The following is an 18731-nucleotide window of genomic DNA, read 5'->3' as shown; positions in this document are numbered from 1 at the left end:
GTATATATGTTTGTACATATTTTTTTTACTCTATTTATTTATTTAATTTATTTGTACATATCTATTCTATTTATTTTATTTTGTTAGTATGTTTGGTTTTGTTCTCTGTCTCCCCCTTTTAGACTGTGAGCCCACTGTTGGGTAGGGACTGTCTCTATATGTTGCCAATTTGTACTTCCCAAGCGCTTAGTACAGTGCTCTGCACATAGTAAGCGCTCAATAAATACGATTGATGATGATGATGATGATAGAAGGGGGAGAGTGGAGTGGACGGAGAGCGCTGTACTAAGCGCTGGCTTGAAACACAGCAGGAACACCTCTTCCATCTCCAGTGGACTTCGGCCAGGGTCGGCCGGCGCATTTTTGGACGCCGACCCTTAGGGGAGGGACCGTTTTGGGAATTGGCAAGGAAACGGGTTGGATGTGGAGAAACTTAGGGAGGTGCCGCAATCCCTCCGAGGGCTCTGTCAGACCCAAGGACACAATTTCCGGTGAGGGAAGACCGCACGCGATGGGCAGTCGAGGGAATCTTTTAGAGGCCAAAACCGGAGCATTTCCCAGAACGAGCAAGCCCCGGCTCGCGTCGGAACGCTGAAGCACAACTGCTGAATCACTGCGGCAGATTCAAGTTTTCGGAGTAGAGACGGGCCCAAGAGGACTCCCTAATCAACGGGAAATGGGGAAGTGGAGGGAGCCCGAGGGTGAATTTACGGCTATTCCGAAAGCAATTCCAATTCTTCTGGGAGAGGCATCTAATCATTTCACAGAATTTGCCAGAGCGGCTTCCTCTGTGCTCTCGCGTTCTTCTAGATGTCAGCTCATTGTGGGCAGGGAATGTGCCTGTTTATTGTCCTGTTTTCCTCTCCCAAGTGCTTAGTACAATGTTCTGCACACGGTAAGCGCTTAATAAAGACAACTGACCGACTGACTGACGTTCCTTGACTCCCAAAGCATAAATAAAGTGTGCATCTTATTGATGATAACGGATGCTGTAATAAATGCTCTCCTAGAAGCAGGGTGGCCTAGTCGAAAGAGTCCGGGCCCGGGAATCAGAAGACCTGGGTTCTCATCCCAGTTCCACGACTTGCCTGCTGTGTGACCTTGGGCAAGACACTTCACTTCTCTGTGCCTCAGTTACCTCATCTGTAAAATGAGGATTAAGACTGTGAGCCTTATGTGGGACAGGGACTGGGTCTAACCCGATTAATTGTATCCGCCCCAGGACTTAGTAAGTGCTGACACATAGTAAGCGCTTAACAAATACCACTGTCATTATTATAGGTATTATTAGTATCCCAGCTCCACCACCTGCCCGCTGTGTGACCTTAGGCCAGGCGCTTCACTTCTCTGGGCCTTAGTTTCCACATCTGTAAAATGGGGATGAAATCCTACTCCTTCCTGCTTAGACTGTGAGCCTCTGGGGTCAGGGTCCTGATTAACTTGCACTGACCCCAGGACTTTGAATCAGCACGGCCTCGGAGTCAGAAGAGTCTAATTCCAGCTCCGCCATCTGTCCGTTGGGTGACCTTGAGCAAGTCACTTCACTTCTCTGGGCCTCAGTTCCCTCTTCTGTAAAATGGGGATGAAGACTCTGAGCCCTACGCAGGAGAGGGACTGGGTCCAACCTGATTAACGTGGGTTTACCCCAGCGCTTAGTACAGCTCCAGATACATGCTAAGTGCCTTTTCCAAATATGGCAATTTATAAGCACTTACTACGTGCCAGGCACTGTTTTATTTATTTATGATGGCATTTATTAAGCGCTTCCTATGTGCAAAGCACTGTTCTAAGTGCTGGGGAGGTTACAAGGTGATCAGGTTGTCCCACGGGGGGCTCAAAGTCTTCATCCCCATTTTACAGATGAGGAAACTGAGGCCCAGAGAAGTGAAGTGACTTGCTCAAAGTCACACAGCAGACAGTTGGTGGGGCCGGGATTTGAACCCAGGACCTCTGACTCCAAAACCCGGGCACTTTCCACTGAGCCACGCTGCTTCTCTACATGTTCTTCTAAGTGCTGGGGTAGATAGAAGGTCACCAGGCTGGACACGGTCCCTGGCCCCACAGTCTTAATCCCTATTTTACAGATGAGGAAATGAGGAACGGAGAAATTAAGTGACTAGCCCAAAGTCACAGAGTCCCAGCTTGACAAATACCATACAAAAAAGCGTGCGACACATCAGAAGCGCTTAACAAATTCCATAATGGTAATAGGGTCTGGGCTGCACTGGGCTCCAATAAAATGGAAAAGCGGGCAGGTCAGTGGAAAGTGGGAATAAATAATAATAAATAATAATAATAATAATGGCATTTGTTAAGCGCTTACTATGTGCAAAGCACTGTTCTAACACGATCAGGTTGTCCCACGTGGGGCTCACAGTCAATCCCCATTTGCAGATGAGGTAATTGAGGCTCAGAGAAGTTAAGTGACTTGCCCAAGGTCACACAGCAGACATGTGGCGGAGTCGGGATTCGAACCCATGACTTCTGACTCCAAAGCCCGGGCTCTTTCCACTGAGCCACGCTGCTTCTCTCACATCTGAGTTGAGGCTGTAGCCCTTAAGTGCACTGAAAAGGACCTCAGGTTTGGGGGTCTCGGTTAAATAATAATAATAATGATGATGATAATGGTATTTGTTAAGTGCTTACTATATGCCAGGTACATTACTAAGCGCTGGGGGAGTGGATAAAGAGAGTAACAGAGTAACGATAAAGAGCGGGCCTGGGCGTCAGAAGATCTGAGTTTGAATTCTGGTTCCACCCCGGGTTGTAAAAATAGGGGTTCAATCCCTGTTCTCTCTTCCTCTTCCTGTTCTCTCTAGAGAAGCAGCGTGGCTCAGTGGAAAAAGCCCGGGCTTTGGAGTCAGGGGTCACGGGTTCAAATCCCAGCTCCACCACTTTCCAGCCGTGTGACTTTGGGTAAGTCACTTTTCTGTGCCTCAGTTACCTCATCTGTAAAATGGGGATTAAGACTGTGAGCGACACATCAGAAGCGCTTAACAAATTCCATAATGGTAATAGGGTCTGGGCTGCACTGGGCTCCAATAAAATGGAAAAGCGGGCAGGTCAGTGGAAAGTGGGAATAAATCACATCTGAGTTGAGGCTGTAGCCCTTAAGAGGACTGAAAAGGACCTCAAGTTTGGGGTCCCCATGGGACCACCTGATCACCTTGTAACCTCCCCAGTGCTTAGAACAGAGCTTTGCACATAGTAAGCGCTTAGTAAATGCCATCGTTATGATTATTATGGTGGGCAGGGGTCATTATTATTATTATTATTACTATTCCCCTCAGCCCGGATGCCCCTTGTGGGACGGGGACCGTGTCCGGCCGAGCTGTCCTGGCTCTCCCCCAGCGTGTGGTCTAGTGCCTGGCACGTCAGAGACGCTTAGCAAGCGCCACCATTCTGGAGTGGCACTGCCCATCACGCTTTGCTCATTTCCTCCCAACCAGGACCATCTGTTCCAATTACAGAGAGGGGAGAACTCTCAGCCCTGCGTGGAAAAGGCAAGGTGCCTCAGGAAACTGCTGCTGAGCTGACTGGAGATGGTCCGCTCCTTCGTGGGCAGGGGACACGTCTTGGGCCTCTGTCGTACCTTCCCAAGTGTGTTTAGTACAGTGCGTTGTAGTCAGAAGGCACTCAGTAATCCTCCTCCTCCCCCTTCTGTGAACTTTTTCCATTCCTTAAAAACAAAAAGCAACTGACATGTCCCCAGGTCACCCGGAGGAGAGAAACACAGAATCCAGAAGGTAGAAGGGAAACCTCGGAGATTCTCGGCCTAGCAGTTTCTCTCCAAACAAGGGGAGCGATCTCCAGCGCATGGGAACTGATCGCTCAGGTTCTGGGGGTGGTCTTAAGGGTATCTGTTAAGTAATTACTATGTGTCGGGCACTGTAATAAACACCGGGGAAGGTGAAAGGCGATCGGGTTGGACACAGCCCACGTCCCACATGGGACTCACAGTCTAAGGATGAGGGGAAAAAGGCAATTCCTCCCATTTTGTAGATGAGACAACTGATGTGGATGGGGCTTGTTTTATGTAATGGTATTTGTTAAGCGCTTACTATGCACTGGGCACTGTACTAAGCAAGTACTTGGGGAAGATACAAGCTTGTCAGGTTGGACACAGTCCATGGGGCTCCTAGTCTTAACCCCCGTTTTACAGATGAGTGAACTGAGGCCCAGAGAAGTGGAGTGACTTGCCCAAAGTCACAAAGCTGACAAGTGGCAGGGGCGAAATTAGAACCCATAACCTCTGACTCCCAAGCCTGGGCTCTTCCCACTGGAGGGCTTCTTGAGGACCGGAGAGTCCATCCAAGTGTTGAAACATCTCTGGGATCGAGAAGCTCTTTGCTCTTTACATCCACCCGACATCACTTGACCTCTAGTTTCCGCCTGGTCTATAGTAATAATAATAATAATAATGGCATTTATTAAGCGCTTACTATGTGCAGAGCACTGTTCTAAGCGCTGAGGAGGTTACAAGGTGATCAGGTTGTCCCACATAGGGCTCACAGTCTTAATCCCCATTTTCCAGATGAGGGAACTGAGGCTCAGAGAAGTGAAGTGACTTGCCCAAAGTCACACAGCTGACAATTGGCAGAGCCGGGATTCAAACCCATGACCTCTGACTCCAAAGCCCGGGCTCTTTCCACTGAGCCATGCTGCTTCTCTAGCCCTCAGGGGACACGGAAGAGAGGGTATCTGCCTGTTTATTGTTGCACGGTACCCTCCCAAGCGCTTAGTACAGTGCTCTGCACACAGTAAGCACTCAGTAAATACGATTGACTGACTGCCTCTGGCCCAGAAGAGATCCTTCAGAAAGCCATTAAGTGAATCCCCGCTTGGCTCTCTCTCTTCTCTAAGGGCCTTTGACAACCGTTCCAGCCAAAGCTTATTTTCCAATCATTTGATCGTCTTCATGGTTTCTTTATTTTTTTGGTATTTGTTAAGAGCTCACCATGTGCCGGGCTCCGTAATAAGCGCGGGCAAGACACGGCCCAGTCAGGTTAGACCCAGTCCGTGACCCGCGTGGGGCTCCCGCTCTTAATTCCCTGCTGGGCCCACAGTAAGCGCTCAATAAATACAATCGACTGATCGACCGAGGCAACGTACGGGAGAGGACCGGAGGACTTCCCTCGTCGACCGTTTCCTCGGGCGATTTGGTTCGACCCGCCATCCGCACGCCCCAACTCGAGGCCCGAAGGTGAATGAGTGACCCAAACGGGTGACTCGGTTTTTTTACGGTTAAGACGGGGTTACCTGGTTTTGGGTCGGTTTCCACGGTGGGGGACGCACGGTCTGGCCGAGGGAACCGACTTACCACATGGCGTGCATGTAAGTGGGAGGCAGGCGCGGGCTGCTGACGGGCGTGCAGTTGTACGACCTCATGATCCGCTCTGCCAAGAGGAAGTTCCGGAAAAGGCTAGCCACCAGCAGGTCCTGCCTGAAGAGCTTTTGGAAGAGGTCTGGGGAAGACACGGAGATGACAGAATGGAGCTCTGTGACTCAGAGCGGGCGTTTTTGGACCCGAAAAATAGATTCCTCCCCCTCCCCCGGCACCACCGCGGCAGATGCTCCCTCTGAACTGGCGAGGCTGGGGCCCGGTGGCCCGATCTTCCCTTGGCCAAAGAAACGCCAACCAACCGAGCCGCGGCTTCGCCCGGGCGATCCCAGAAACTGAGGAGAAAAATGGCACGGAAACGTTCTGGCCTGACGGGAAGATGCCAAAAACGTTCAGCTCCTTTCCTCCCCCGAGTCCCGCTCTTATCCGGGGCTCCTGCCCTCACTTGGGTGGGTTCTCCAGTTTTGCCCACTCATCTATTATTCCCACTTATTTATTTATTTACTTGTACATATCCACTCTATTTATTTTACTTTGTTAGTATGTTTGGTTTTGTTCTCTGTCTCCCCCTTCTAGACTTTGAGCCCACTGTTGGGTAGGGACTGTCTCTATATGTTGCCAACTGGGACTTCCCAAGCGCTCAGTACAGTGCTCTGCACACAGTAAGCGCTCAATAAATACGATTGATGATGATGATCTATTATTCCCACTCATTTATTTATTTATCTTACTTGTACACATCCATTCTATTTATTTTATTTTGTTAGTATGTTTGGTTTTGTTCTCTGTCTCCCCCTTCTAGACTGTGAGCCCACTGTTGGGTAGGGACTGTCTCTATATGTTGCCAACTTGGACTTCTCAAGCACTTAGTACAGTGCTCTGCACACAGTAAGCGCTCAATAAATACAATTGATTGATTGATTGATTGATCTCCCGGCCGAGCGGGAATTCTCCCTCGGGGAGGCGTCGCTCAGAAACGGGAGGAACTCTGGGATTCCGGTCGCAAATGGAGACGCTGGAGATGCTAAGTGTTCTCCTTCTCCGCAGCCGCCTGGTAGGGAGGGTCCGGCAGGGAAGTGGTGGGTGAAAATCTCTGGTTTTCTGAGAAATCGGTCCCAGAATGGGACTGGACCAGAGAGTGAGCCGCGCTCCTTCTAATAATAATAATAATGATGGCATTTATTAAGCGCTTACTATGTGCAAAGCACTATTCTAAGCACTGGCGAGGTTACAAGGTGATCAGGTTGTCCCACGGGGGGCTCACAGTCTTAATCCCCATTTTACAGTTGAGGTAACTGAGGCTCAGAGAAGTGAAGTGACTTGCCCAAAGTCACGCAACTGACAAGTGGCGGAGCCGGGATTTGAACCCATCATCTCTGACTCCAAAGCCCGGGCTCTTTCCACTGAGCCACGCTGCTTCTCTTCTAACCCAGACAGGGGAGGGCCTGGCTTTTAAAGCGAGCGGGACTGAAAAAGGTGGACTGATGAGGGAGCTTGGACAGGCTGAACTGTGAGGGTGGACAAGTGCATTTCTTCGACTACCCTGGACTGCTGACAGAAATAGCTGGCTTCCCCTCTAGACTGTAAGCTCATTGCGGGCAGGGAATGGGTCTGTTTACTGTTACATTGTACTCTCCCAAGCGCTTAGTACAGTGCTCTGCACATAGTAAGCACTCAATAAATCTGATTGAATGAATGAATGGAACTGGGGACTGTCCCAGATAAGCTGGGATATACGGTCAGTCGACAGGCCACCTCTCCGGCTCTGTCCTTCTCTCCTTAAAAATGACTGTTCCCTCTTCCTCCTCCTCATTCTCAAGGGGAATCTTTTTCATCTTAAGTGGTATCAATCAATCAATCGTATTTATTGAGCGCTTATTGTGTGCACAGCACTGTACTAAGGGCTTGGGAAGTACAAGTTGGCAACATATAGAGACAGTCCCTACCCAACAGTGGGCTCAAAGTCTAAAAGGGGGAGAAAGAGAACAAAACCAAAGATACTAACAAAATAAAATAAACAGAATAGATATGTACAAGTAAAATAAATAAATAAATAGAGTAATAAATATGTACAAACATATATACAGGTGCTGTGGGGAAGGGAAGGAGGTAAGATGAGGGGGATGGAGAGGGGGATGAGGGGGAGAGGAAGGAAGGGGCTCAGTCTGGGAAGGCCTCCTGGAGGAGGTGAGCTCTCAGTAGGGCCTTGAAGTGGTATCTGCTAAGCGCTTACTATGTGCCAGGCACAAGCAGCGTGGCTCAGTGGAAAGAGCATGGGCTTGGGAGTCAGAGGTCATGGGTTCAGATCTCGGCTCCGCCACTTGTCGGCTGTGTGACTTTGGGCAAGTCACCTCACTTCTCTTTACCTCAGTTCCCTCATCTGTTAAAATGAGGATTAATCAATCAATCGTATTTATTGAGCGCTTACTATGTGCAGAGCACTGTACTAAGCACTTGGGAAGTACAAGTTGGCAACATATACAGTCCCTACCCAACAGTGGGCTCACAGTCTAGAAGGGGATTAAGACTGTGAGCCCCATGTGGGACAACCTGTTAACCTTGTATCCTCCCCAGCGCTTCACAAATAGTAAGCGATTAACAAATACCATCTTTATTATTATTATTATTACTATATTAGGCGCTGGGGTAGATGCATGCCAAACCAGGGGTCCCATGTGGGGCTCCCAATCTTCATCCCCATTTTCCAGATGGGGGCCACAGAGAAGTGACGTGACTGGCCCAAGGTCTCACGGCAGCCAAGTGGCAGAGCCGGAATAAGGACCCGGGGTCCTTCTGATTCCCAGACCCGTAGTTTCTTTTTTATTATTATTATTATTTGTTTAAGCACTTACCGTATTAGAACGTAGCTCTTTCTGATTCCCAGGCCTGTGCCCTATCTACTATTCATTCAATTCATTCATTCAATTGTACTTACTGAGTGCTTACTGTGTGCAGAGCACTGTACTAAGCGCTTGGGAAGTCCAAGTTGGCAACAAATAGAGACGGCCCCTACCCAACAGTGGGCTCACGGTCTACGAGGCCCCACCTGCCAAGGAGTCTTACCTCGGGGTAGCACATTCCAGGCGATGGTGTCTGTGATGGCGGTAAAGATCCAGTTCAGCTCTCCCAGAGGTGTCCGCCTGTCATTCAGCCGCCCAGGAATCCTAGGAAACACGGTGCATTCTCATGAATCTGGGTTCCGGACGTCGAGAATCAACCAACCAGTCAATCAATCGCATTTATTGGGCGCTTACTTACACATCCCAAGCGCCCGAGAGAGGACGAGTAGACACGCTCCCGACCCTGAATGAGTTTAGAGTCTGGGATGGGGAGACAGACATTAATATGAATGAACGATTATAATACAGGATTTAAAGATATGGACACAGGAAGCAGCATGGCCTAGTGGCTACAGCCCGGGCCCGGGAGTCGGAAGGATCTCGGTTCTCATCCTGGCTCCGCCACTGCTATGTGACCTTGGGCAAGTCACTTTACTTCTCTGGGCCTCACTTTCCTCATCTGGAAAATGGGGATGAAGACTGTGAGCCCCCCGTGGGACAACCTGATCACCTTGTAGCCTCCCCAGCGCTTAGAACAGTGTTTTTTCTAGACTGTGAGCCCACTGTTGGGTAGGGACTGTCTCTATATGTTGCCACCTTGTACTTCCCAAGCGCTTAGTACAGTGCTCTGCACACAGTAAGCGCTCAGTAAATACGATTGATTGATTGACTGATTGATTCTCTGGGCTTCATTACCTCATCTGTACAATGGGGACTGAGACTGTGGGCCCAGTGTGGGACAGGGACTGTGTCGAACCCAATTACCTTGTATCGACCCCAGCGCTTAGCACAGTGCCTGGCCCACAGCGCTTAACAAATACCATAATTATTTATTATTATTATTACTATTAACTGCTGTGGGCCTGGGGATGGGGTGACTAGTCGGTCAATTGTATTTATTAGAGTGCTTACTGTGTGTGCAGCACTGTACTAAGCATTTGGGAGAGGACAAGAGAACAATACGATCGACACGTTCCCTGCTCGCGACGAGCTGAGAGGAGGCGAGTAGCAAACGCCCAAATGTCACAGATCCAAGTGCAAAGGTGAGGAAGAGGGAAATCAAGCTGGGGAAAAAAGGGTTTAATCGGAGAAGGCCTCTTGGAGGAGATAAGATCTTAATAATGCTTTGAGAACCACAGACGCTACCAAATTGTTCGGTCCAGACCGAAGGCCCAGAATAAAAAAAGATTCCGCAGACCTTTCCTGGGGCTGGGAGAGGTGATTTGCCTCTCTTCAAATCTTTTCCTTCCTGTGGTTTATCTCCCCTGAGATATGCTCGTTTCTCTGTTTTAAGGAAATGGTAGAGACCGGGCCTGGGAGTGAGAGGACCCGGGTTCTCATCCACTCGCCTGCCCTGTGACTTTGGGCAAGTCGCTTCACTTCTCCGGGACCTCAGTTCTTCATCTGCAAAATGGGGACAGGGACTCCTGAAATTCCCAGGTTGGGCAGGGCCTGGGTCTGACTTCATTATCTTCTAACATCATCATAATCATCATCATCATCAATCGTATTTATTGAGCGCTTACTGTGTGCAGAGCACTGTACTAAGCACTTGGGAAGTACAAATTGGCAACACATGGAGACAGTCCCTACCCAAAAGTGGGCTCACAGTCTGAAAGGGGGAGACAAAACCAAAGATAATAACAAAATAAAATAAATAGAATAGATATGTACAAGTAAAATAAATAAATAGAGTAATGAATATGTACAAACATATATACATATATACAGGTGCTGTGGGGAAGGGAAGGAGGTAAGATGGGGGATGGAGAGGGGGACGAGGGGGAGAGGAAGGAAGGGGCTCAGTCAGGGAAGGCCTCCTGGAGGAGGTGAGCTCTCAGTAGGGCCTTGAAGGGAGGAAGAGGGCTAGCTTGGCGGACGGGCAGAGGGAAGGCATTCCGGGCCCGGGGGAGGACATGGGCCAGGGGTCGATGGCAGGATAGGCGAGATCGAGGCACGGAGCTTAGAGCTGGAGCTAGTCCTGGAGCTTAGACCAGGGCTCGGTGCCGAAAAATGCCACCATTATCATTATCACCATCAATAGGGATGTTGACTGTGGTAATAACAGTAATACCAACAATAAAACAATTATAAACAATAATAAATAAAATAAGAAAAAGTCGGCTGCTCAGTTCCAACCTGCTGTCTGTTTTGCCTTTAGCCAAAGCAATAAGCAGCGACCGGGATTCGCAACAACAACTTCAGGCTGCCTGTCAGTCAATCCGCCGACTGTATTTACTGAGCGCTTAGCGCTTGGGTGAGTACAATCGCTTGGCTTTCAAAGTACAGTTGTAGGGATTAATCAATCCAATCAATCAATCAATCAATCATATTTACTGAGAGCTTACTGTGTGCACAGCACTGTACTAAGCGCTTGGGAAGTGCAAGTTGGCAACATATAGAGACAGTCCCTACCCAACAGTGGGCTCACAGTCTAGAAGGGGGAGACAGAGAACAAAACCAAGCATACTAACAAAATAAAATAAATAGAATAGATATGTACAAGTAAAATAAATAAATAAATAGAGTAATAAATATGTTCCGTGGTAGTTAGCGCTCACTATGGGCTAAGCGCTGTACTAAGCACTTGGGAGAGGACAACAGAATTAGCAGATACGTTCCCTGCCCACAATGAGCTTATTCGGTTGATCCATGGTATCCATTGAGCGCTTATTCTGATAAGAGCTTGGGAGAGTTTAATATGCCATTCATTCATTCAACTAGACTTATTGAGCTGTTACTGTGGGCAGAGCACTGGACTAAGCATTTGGGAGAGTATAAAACAACAATAAACGGGCACATTCCCTGCCCACAACAAGCTGACAGTCTAGAGTCAGGGCGACAGACATTAACAGAAATAAATACATGACAGATACGGACCTAAGTGGTGTGCGGCTGGGAGGGGAGGATGAAGAAGAGGAGCGAGTCAGGGCGATGACGAAGAGAGTGGGAGAACAGGAAATTGGAGGGCTTTGGCAGGGAAGGCCTCTCGGAGGAGATGGGCCTTTGATAAGGCTTTGAACTTCATCATCATCATCATCATCAATCGTATTTATTGAGCGCTTACTGTGTGCAGAGCACTGTACTAAGCGCTTGGGAAGTCCAAGTTGGCAACATCTAGAGACAGTCCCTACCCAACAGTAGGCTCACAGTCTAAAAGGGGGAGACAGAGAACAAAACCAAACATACTAACAAAATAAAATAAATAGAATAGATATGTACAAGTAAAATAAATAAATAAATAAATAAATAACTAGAGTAATAAATATGTACAAGCATATATACTTGAAGCAGCGTGGCTCAGTGGAAAGAGCCCAGGCTTTGGAGTCAGAGAGGTCATGGGTTCGAATCCCGGCTCCACCACTTGTCAGCTGTGTGACTTTGGGCAAGCCACTTAACTTCTCTGTGCCTCAGTTACCTCATCTGTAAAATGGGGATGAAGACTGTGAGCCCCACGTGGGACAACCCGATCACCTTGTAACCTCCCCAGCGCTTAGAACAGTGCTTTGCACATAGTAAGCGCTTAATAAATGCCATTATTATTATTATTATTACATATATATATATATGAACTTGGGGTGACCATCTGGGGGATTGGAGGAGGAAGGGCGTTCCGGGCCAGGGCCAGGCTGCGGGTCGGTGCCGAGATAGATGAGATCGAGGCAAAGTGAGAAGGGGCCTCAACGGAGTTGCGGGCGCGTTCCCTGCCCACAGAGAGCTTCCAGTCTAGAGGGATCTGTTGCCCCAGTCTGGCAGGCGGGGCCCAAGCACCCCGTCTGGCAGAAAGCGACAACTTTTCGGCAAGGAACTGTTCCCAGGGAACCGGTCCAGGGGCTAGAGAGTGTGAATCCTGCTATTTACAGAGCCTAGAAGATTAGCAGTCTAATTTCACAGGTCCCTGCTGTTGTAAACCATTTAATGACTTTGTCTTTCCATGAATAAATAAAATGCAGAGAGTTGCCTCCAGAACTGGGGATTTCGAAGCAGGGCTAACTTTTAATCAGAATAAAGGGAACGTGTTTATATATCTGAGACAGATGGTGCTTTTTTTAAAAAAATTTTTTCCTGTTTAAACACCTCTTGTAAGAACTCAGAAGTCCTCCCTGTTTCCCTCGGGATCTGAGCCTTCTGTATGTTTGATGATCGGATACAAGAAATCTATTGGGAGGGAGGCTATTCTAACACTAGGAACCCGTCGATCAATCACAGTTACTGAGTGTTTATTGTGTGCAGGGCACTGGACTAAGCGCTTGGGAGAGTCCAGTAGAATAGAGTTGGTAGACACCTATCCTGCTCACAGGGAGCTTACAATCTAGAGGAGGAGACGGACGTTTACATAAATAAATTTATGACACCTAGGGCCTTAAGTGCTGTGGAGCTGAGGGAGGGGTGAATAAAGGGGGCAAATCCGAATGCCAGGGCGACGCAGAACGGAGTGGGAGAAGAGGAAAGGCGGGGAAGTCGGGGAAGGCCTCTTGGAGGAGATGGGATTTTAGCGATGGACGGCTTGCTGCCTGAAAGCCATTATTAGAATTCTTGGAAGACCCAGCTGGCAGCCATTTGGGAAACAGATTCCGCGCTGATTTTGAACCATTTGAGCACCGCCCTGTTTGGGGTTGTCAAATGAGCTCGGAGGAGAATCTGAAGCCCAAGACTACACAGCAGGAAGGACATTTCCTGGAGTTCTTGTACTCTCCCGGGCACTCAGTTCAGTGCCCTGTACCCTGCAGGCACTCAATAAATACCACTGACTGATTGACTATCAGCAGTGACTGCGGGCTCTCTTCCCAACCAGCTTTCTGGGAGACCGTGTGGGTAGACTAGAGAAGCAGGGTGGCCTAGTGGACAGAGCCCGGGCCCACCAGGCAGGAGCACCTGGGGCCTCATCCCGGCTCCGCCTCTTGTCTGCAGGGTGCTCCCAGTCTAAGCAGGAGGGAGGATGGGTAAGCCCATTTTACAGTTGAAGAAATTGGGGCAGAGAGAGGTGAAGTGACTTGTCCAAGGCGGCGCCGTTCTAAGCGCTGGGGGAGATGCGAAATGATGAGGCCGGACCCACTCTCTGTCCCATATGGGGTGTGCGATCTAAATGGGAGAGGAACCAGGCACTCTCCCCACTTCCGAAGTTTTACTGAAGGCACATCACGGCCAGGAGGCCTTCCCTTCATTTCCCAATTCAAGCCCTCATTTCCTCTTCTCCCACTCTCTTCTGCATCGCCCTTTCCCTTGGATTTACTCGCTTTATTCCCCCCTCCCTCAGCCCCACATTCATTCATTCAATCTTATGTATTGAGCACTTAACTGTGTGCACAGCACTGGACTAAGTGCTTGGGAAGTCCAAGTTGGCAACATCTAGAGATGGTCCCTACCCGACAGCAGGCTCACAGTCTAGAAGGGGGAGACAGACAACGAAACAAAACATATTAACAGAATAAAATAAATAGAATAAATATGTACAAGTAAAATAGAGTAATACATATGTACAAACATGTATACATATATACAGGTGCTGTGGGGAAGGGAAGGAGGTAAGGCGAGGGGGATGGAGAGGGGGAGGAGGGGGAGAGGAAGAACTGGGGGGACGCACTCCTCATCCATAGCCATGATTTTTCTATTGATATTAATGTCTGTTTCCCCCTCTACGCTGTCAGCCCATCGCGGGCAGGGAACGTGTCGACTAACTCTGCTATATTGGATTCTCCCAAGCGTTTGGTCAAGTACTCTGCCCACGGTGAGCGCTCAATAAATACGACTGATTGATCGACCGAGAAGGCTGAGGCCCAGGGAAGTGACTTGCCCGAGGTCACGCAGCCGACAAATGGTGGCGCCGGCACCAGAACCCACGTCTTGCACTATTCATTCACTCATTCAATCGTATTTATTGAGCGCTTCCTGTGTGCAGAGCACTGCACTAATAATAATAATAATAATAATAATGATAGCATTTATTAAGCGCTTACTATGTGCAAGGCACTGTTCTAAGCACTGGGGAGGTTACAAAGGTGATCAGGTTGTCCCACGGGGGGCTCACAGTCTTCATCCCCATTTTCCAGATGAGGGAACTGAGGCACAGAGAAGTGAACTGACTTGCCCAAAGTCACACAGCTGACAAGTGGTGGAGCCGGCATTTGAACCCATGACCTCTGACTCCAAAGCCCGGGCTCTTTCCACTGAGCCACGCTGCTTCTAGCGCTTGGGAAGTCCAAGTCGGCAACACCTACAGATGGTCCCTACCCAATAGCGGGCTCACAGTCTAGAAGGGGGAGACAGACAACAAAACAAAATATATTAACAAAATAAAATAAATGGAATAAATATGTACAAGTAGAATGGAGTAATAAATATGTACAAACATATATACATGTATACATATCATCATCAATCGTATTTATTGAGCACTTACTGTGTGCAGAGCACTGGACTAAGCGCTTGGGAAGTCCAAGTTGGCAACATATAGAGACAGTCCCTACCCAACAGTGGGCTCACAGTCTAAAAGGGGACATATATACATGTATAGACTAGACCGCTAAAGAGACAATTAAAGCGCCTAGGGCTATCCGACCAACTCAAGGGCTCAATCAGACACCAAACCGTGAAGCTCTGAGCGGTTTTTAAGAAAGAGCACTTTTTTCTTTTTTAACACCCTCTCTGCATCCAAAGCCAGTGCTTCTCAGCCTGGCCGATCTGTCCAATTTAGGGTGAGAAATATGGCCGAGTCCTCAACCCTCCCCCCTATCTAATGGAGCTTGAAATTAAACAGCTTTTAATATTTTCTTCCTTGTTTACGGTCTTCCTTCCAGATCCCGGAGAACATCAGCCCCCGCCCAGCCCCCAGACAACAGGCTCGTGATGAACAGTTCTTGCACGACCAGAAGAGGGGAGGGCTCGGGAGGGCTGAACGGCCAACGGCGTAATAATACTAATAAGAGAAGCAGCGTGGCTCAGTGGAAAGAGCCTGGGCTTTGGAGTCAGAGGTCATGGGTTCGAATCCCGGCTCCGCAACGTGTCTGCTGTGTGACCTTGGGCAAGTCACTTAACTTCTCTGAGCCTCAGTTACCTCATCTGCAAAATGGGGATTGACTGCGAGCCCCACGTGGGACAACCTGATCACGTTATATCCCCCCAGCGCTTAGGACAGTGCTTTGCACATAGTAAGTGCTTAACAAATGCCATCATTATTAATAATGACTGTGGTCAGAGAAGCAGCGTGGCTCAGTGGAAAGAGCCCGGGCTTTGGAGTCAGAGGTCATGAGCTCAAATCCCGGCTCCGCCACTTTTCAGCTGTGTGACTCTGGGCAAGTCACTTCACTTCTCTGGGCCTCAGTTCCCTCATCTGCGAAATGGGGACTAAGACTGTGAGCCCTACGTGGGACAACTTGCTCACCTTCACTCACTCTCTCAATCGTATTTATTGAGCGCTTACTGTGTGCAGAGCACTGTACTAAGCGCTTGGGAAGTACAAGTTGGCGACATACAGAGACGGTCCCTACCCAAACAGCGGGCTCACCGTCTAGAAGGGGGAGACAGACAACAAAACAAAACATATTAACAAAATAAGCAGAACAGTAAATATGTAAAAGTAAATAAATTCGTAACCTCCCCAGCATTTAGAACGGTGCTTTGCACATAATAAGTGCTTAATAAATGCCACTGTTATTATTATTATTATTACTTAAGCCCTTACCATGCGCCAGGCACTGTACTAAGCGCTGGAGGTGGATACAAGCAAATAGGGATGGACGCAGTCCCTGGACCTCGTGGGGCTCACTGTCTTCATCCCCATTTTCCAGATGAGGGAACTGAGGTCCTGAGAAGTGAAGTGACTCACCCAAGGTCACACGGCAGACAGGTGGAGGAGCCGGGATGAGAACCCGGGTCTTTCTGATTCCCGGGGCTGGGCTCTACCCACTAGGCCACGGTGCTTCTCTAAGCATTCTTCTGTAATGAGAGGAAGGCAAGTGCTTCCTTCCCACCCACCGGGAGACCCCGAGAGCCCCGGAATCCACCCCGATGGGTGGGATCTTGGAAAGGAGGGATCTACCGAGACGGCTCCATCCCTCCGTTTGCAGCACTTCGGCTGGCAAGGATCAAAACACCTCGGGGAGGAGAGAAAGTGGGTTGCCATCTTCAAAGGAAGCAAACTCCTTACTTTCAGCTCCATCGCGCTCTGCCTCGCGTTTATCTATATTAATGTCTGCCTCCCTCTCAACACCGTACGCTCCTTGTGGGCAGGAAATGCGCCTACCCACTCTGTTCTACTGGACTCTCCCAAGCGTTTGTGGTCCAGTGCTCTGCCCCCAGTAAGTGCCCAATATACACCACTGCTTGATTATTCCATCAGACGCCTTCCCTGCTCTGCTCCGATATTAAAAAGGCCACGACAAGCAGCGTGGCCTAGGGGAAAGGGCCCAGGCCGGGAAACCAGAGGACCGTCGGGTGACCGAGGGCCAGTCGCTTCCCTTCTCTGGGCCTCCTCTGTGGACAGGGAGACTCAATACCTGCTCTCCCTCTCCAGCGCGCAGCCGTGTCTTGAATCCAGGCCTAAGTACGGTACTTGGTGCAAAGGAACTGTTTAGAAAATGCCACAATGATGGATTCCTCTTCTTCTTCCCGGGCAATCCCCCGGGGAAGAGAGAGAGAGTCCCATTTCAGAAATCTGGCCCAAGGAGCTTGGCGAGGCGGGGTGTTTTGAGGGGAGGTAGGACAGACATGCCGCTTGGCTGGCGGCTGGGATTTGGGACATCTCCACTTGTTTCAGTGGCTGATTCTCTCCAGGCTGGCTGGCGTCTCCCCTCGCGGGGCCCTAAATCAGCACAGTCTGTTTTCTAAAGGACTCAGAAATGTCAGGGTCGCCAAGCAGCTTGTGCTGAGTGTGACTCCCGACGGAGGTCCTTGCTGAAGATCTCACGGGATCCCGGGACTCGTACTAATGGCAGCGGAAGCCGAAGCTGCTCCTCTTCCCGGGCCGGGGTTTCTCGACGGCTGCCTTCTCTGGTTTCTGGATGCCACTTGTCTGCTCTGTGACGTTGGGCAAGTCGCTTCCCTTCTCCGGGCCTCAGCGACCTCATCCAGAAAAGGGGGACGAAGACTGTAAGCCCCTATGCGGGACGGGGACCGTGTCCAACCCCGTTAGCTTGCATCTTGTCTCCCCCTTTTAGACTGTGAGCCCACTGTTGGGTAGGGACTGTCTCTATATGTTGCCAATTTGTACTTCCCAAGCGCTTAGTACAGTGCTCTGCAAACAGTAAGCGCTCAATAAATACGATTGATGATGATGATGATGATCCTTCCCAGCGCCCAGTACGATGCCTGGCACATAGTAAGTGCTTGGCAAATGCGATGAAAAAATAACATAAAGGGAGAGTGAGGTAGATGAGGGCGGGTCTCCTGGAGGAAGTGTGATCTTATCAGGGTTGTGAAGATGGGAAAAGTGCCGTCTGACTAGCAAATACGATTAAACAATAAAATAAAAGTGGAGAGGGTGGATGAAGGCAGGTAGTCCACAGGCGGTATGACCTCATTAGAGTTTCAAAGACAGGGAGAGCAGTCGTCTGATGGAAACGGACGGTTCGGGGACGCCCGGAGACACTAAGAGCTAAGGAGAGAGTAGGGGGTGGCCGTGTAGACTGAACCCCCAATCCAGAGGGACCTGCGCCCGATGTCCGATCGCAGCTATACTAAGCGCTTAATACAGTGCTTTGCACACAGTAAGCGCTCGGTAAATACGACCAAACGAAAGCATCTGAAGAGGCAAGGCTAAAAGTGTCTAGGGAGACCTGGGCAAGAGAACGGACGTTTCCCTCCAGACTCGGGGCTCGACCCCGGCCGGCCCGGCTATCTTGCCGCGACGGATGAGGTAACTGAGGCACGGAGGAGAGAGGTGACTTGCTCAAGGTCGCAAGGCAGACAAGGGGCGGAGCCGGGATGAGAACCCAGGTTCGTGCAGAGAAGCAGCGTGGCTCAGTGGAAAGAGCCCGGGCTTTGGAGTCAGAGGTCACGGGTTCAAATCCCGGCTCCCCATTTGTCAGCTGTGTGACTTTGGGCAAGTCACTTCACTTCTCTGGGCCTCAGTTACCTCATCTCTAAAATGGGGATTAAGACTGTGAGGCCCTGTGGGACAACCTGATCGCTTTGTAACCTCCTCAGCGCTTAGAACAGTGCTTTGCACACAGTAAGCGCTCAATAAATATTATTATTATTATTATGTGATGCCCAGGCCCATGCTCTATCCGCTGGGCCACGCTGCCTCTTGGAGATGTGACCTTAGTAACTCACTAGACTGTCCGCTGATGGAGGACGGGGTCACGCCTGTCACCTCTACTGCACACGCTCGA

General features: G+C 49.5%; 1 protein-coding gene across 3 annotated transcripts in view; it reads right to left on the bottom strand.

Moving 5' to 3' along the window:
• The window catches only part of RPTOR (regulatory associated protein of MTOR complex 1), a 241393-nt gene that overhangs the window by 118037 nt on the left and 104625 nt on the right, over positions 1–18731 (bottom strand). For all 3 annotated transcript variants that reach the window (XM_038741988.1, XM_038741989.1, XM_038741990.1), the window contains exons 8-9: positions 8405–8505; positions 5321–5465 (exon numbers count right to left, since the gene is read on the bottom strand). In XM_038741988.1, the coding sequence (XP_038597916.1) occupies positions 5321–5465; positions 8405–8505 (246 nt within the window). The remainder of the gene's footprint in view (positions 1–5320; positions 5466–8404; positions 8506–18731) is intronic.

Source organism: Tachyglossus aculeatus, unplaced genomic scaffold, assembly GCF_015852505.1.
Source record: "Tachyglossus aculeatus isolate mTacAcu1 unplaced genomic scaffold, mTacAcu1.pri SUPER_34, whole genome shotgun sequence".
Lineage (NCBI taxonomy): Eukaryota > Metazoa > Chordata > Mammalia > Monotremata > Tachyglossidae > Tachyglossus > Tachyglossus aculeatus.
Note: the sequence above shows the minus strand (reverse complement) of the source record. Positions and strands in the feature narration are given on the sequence as shown.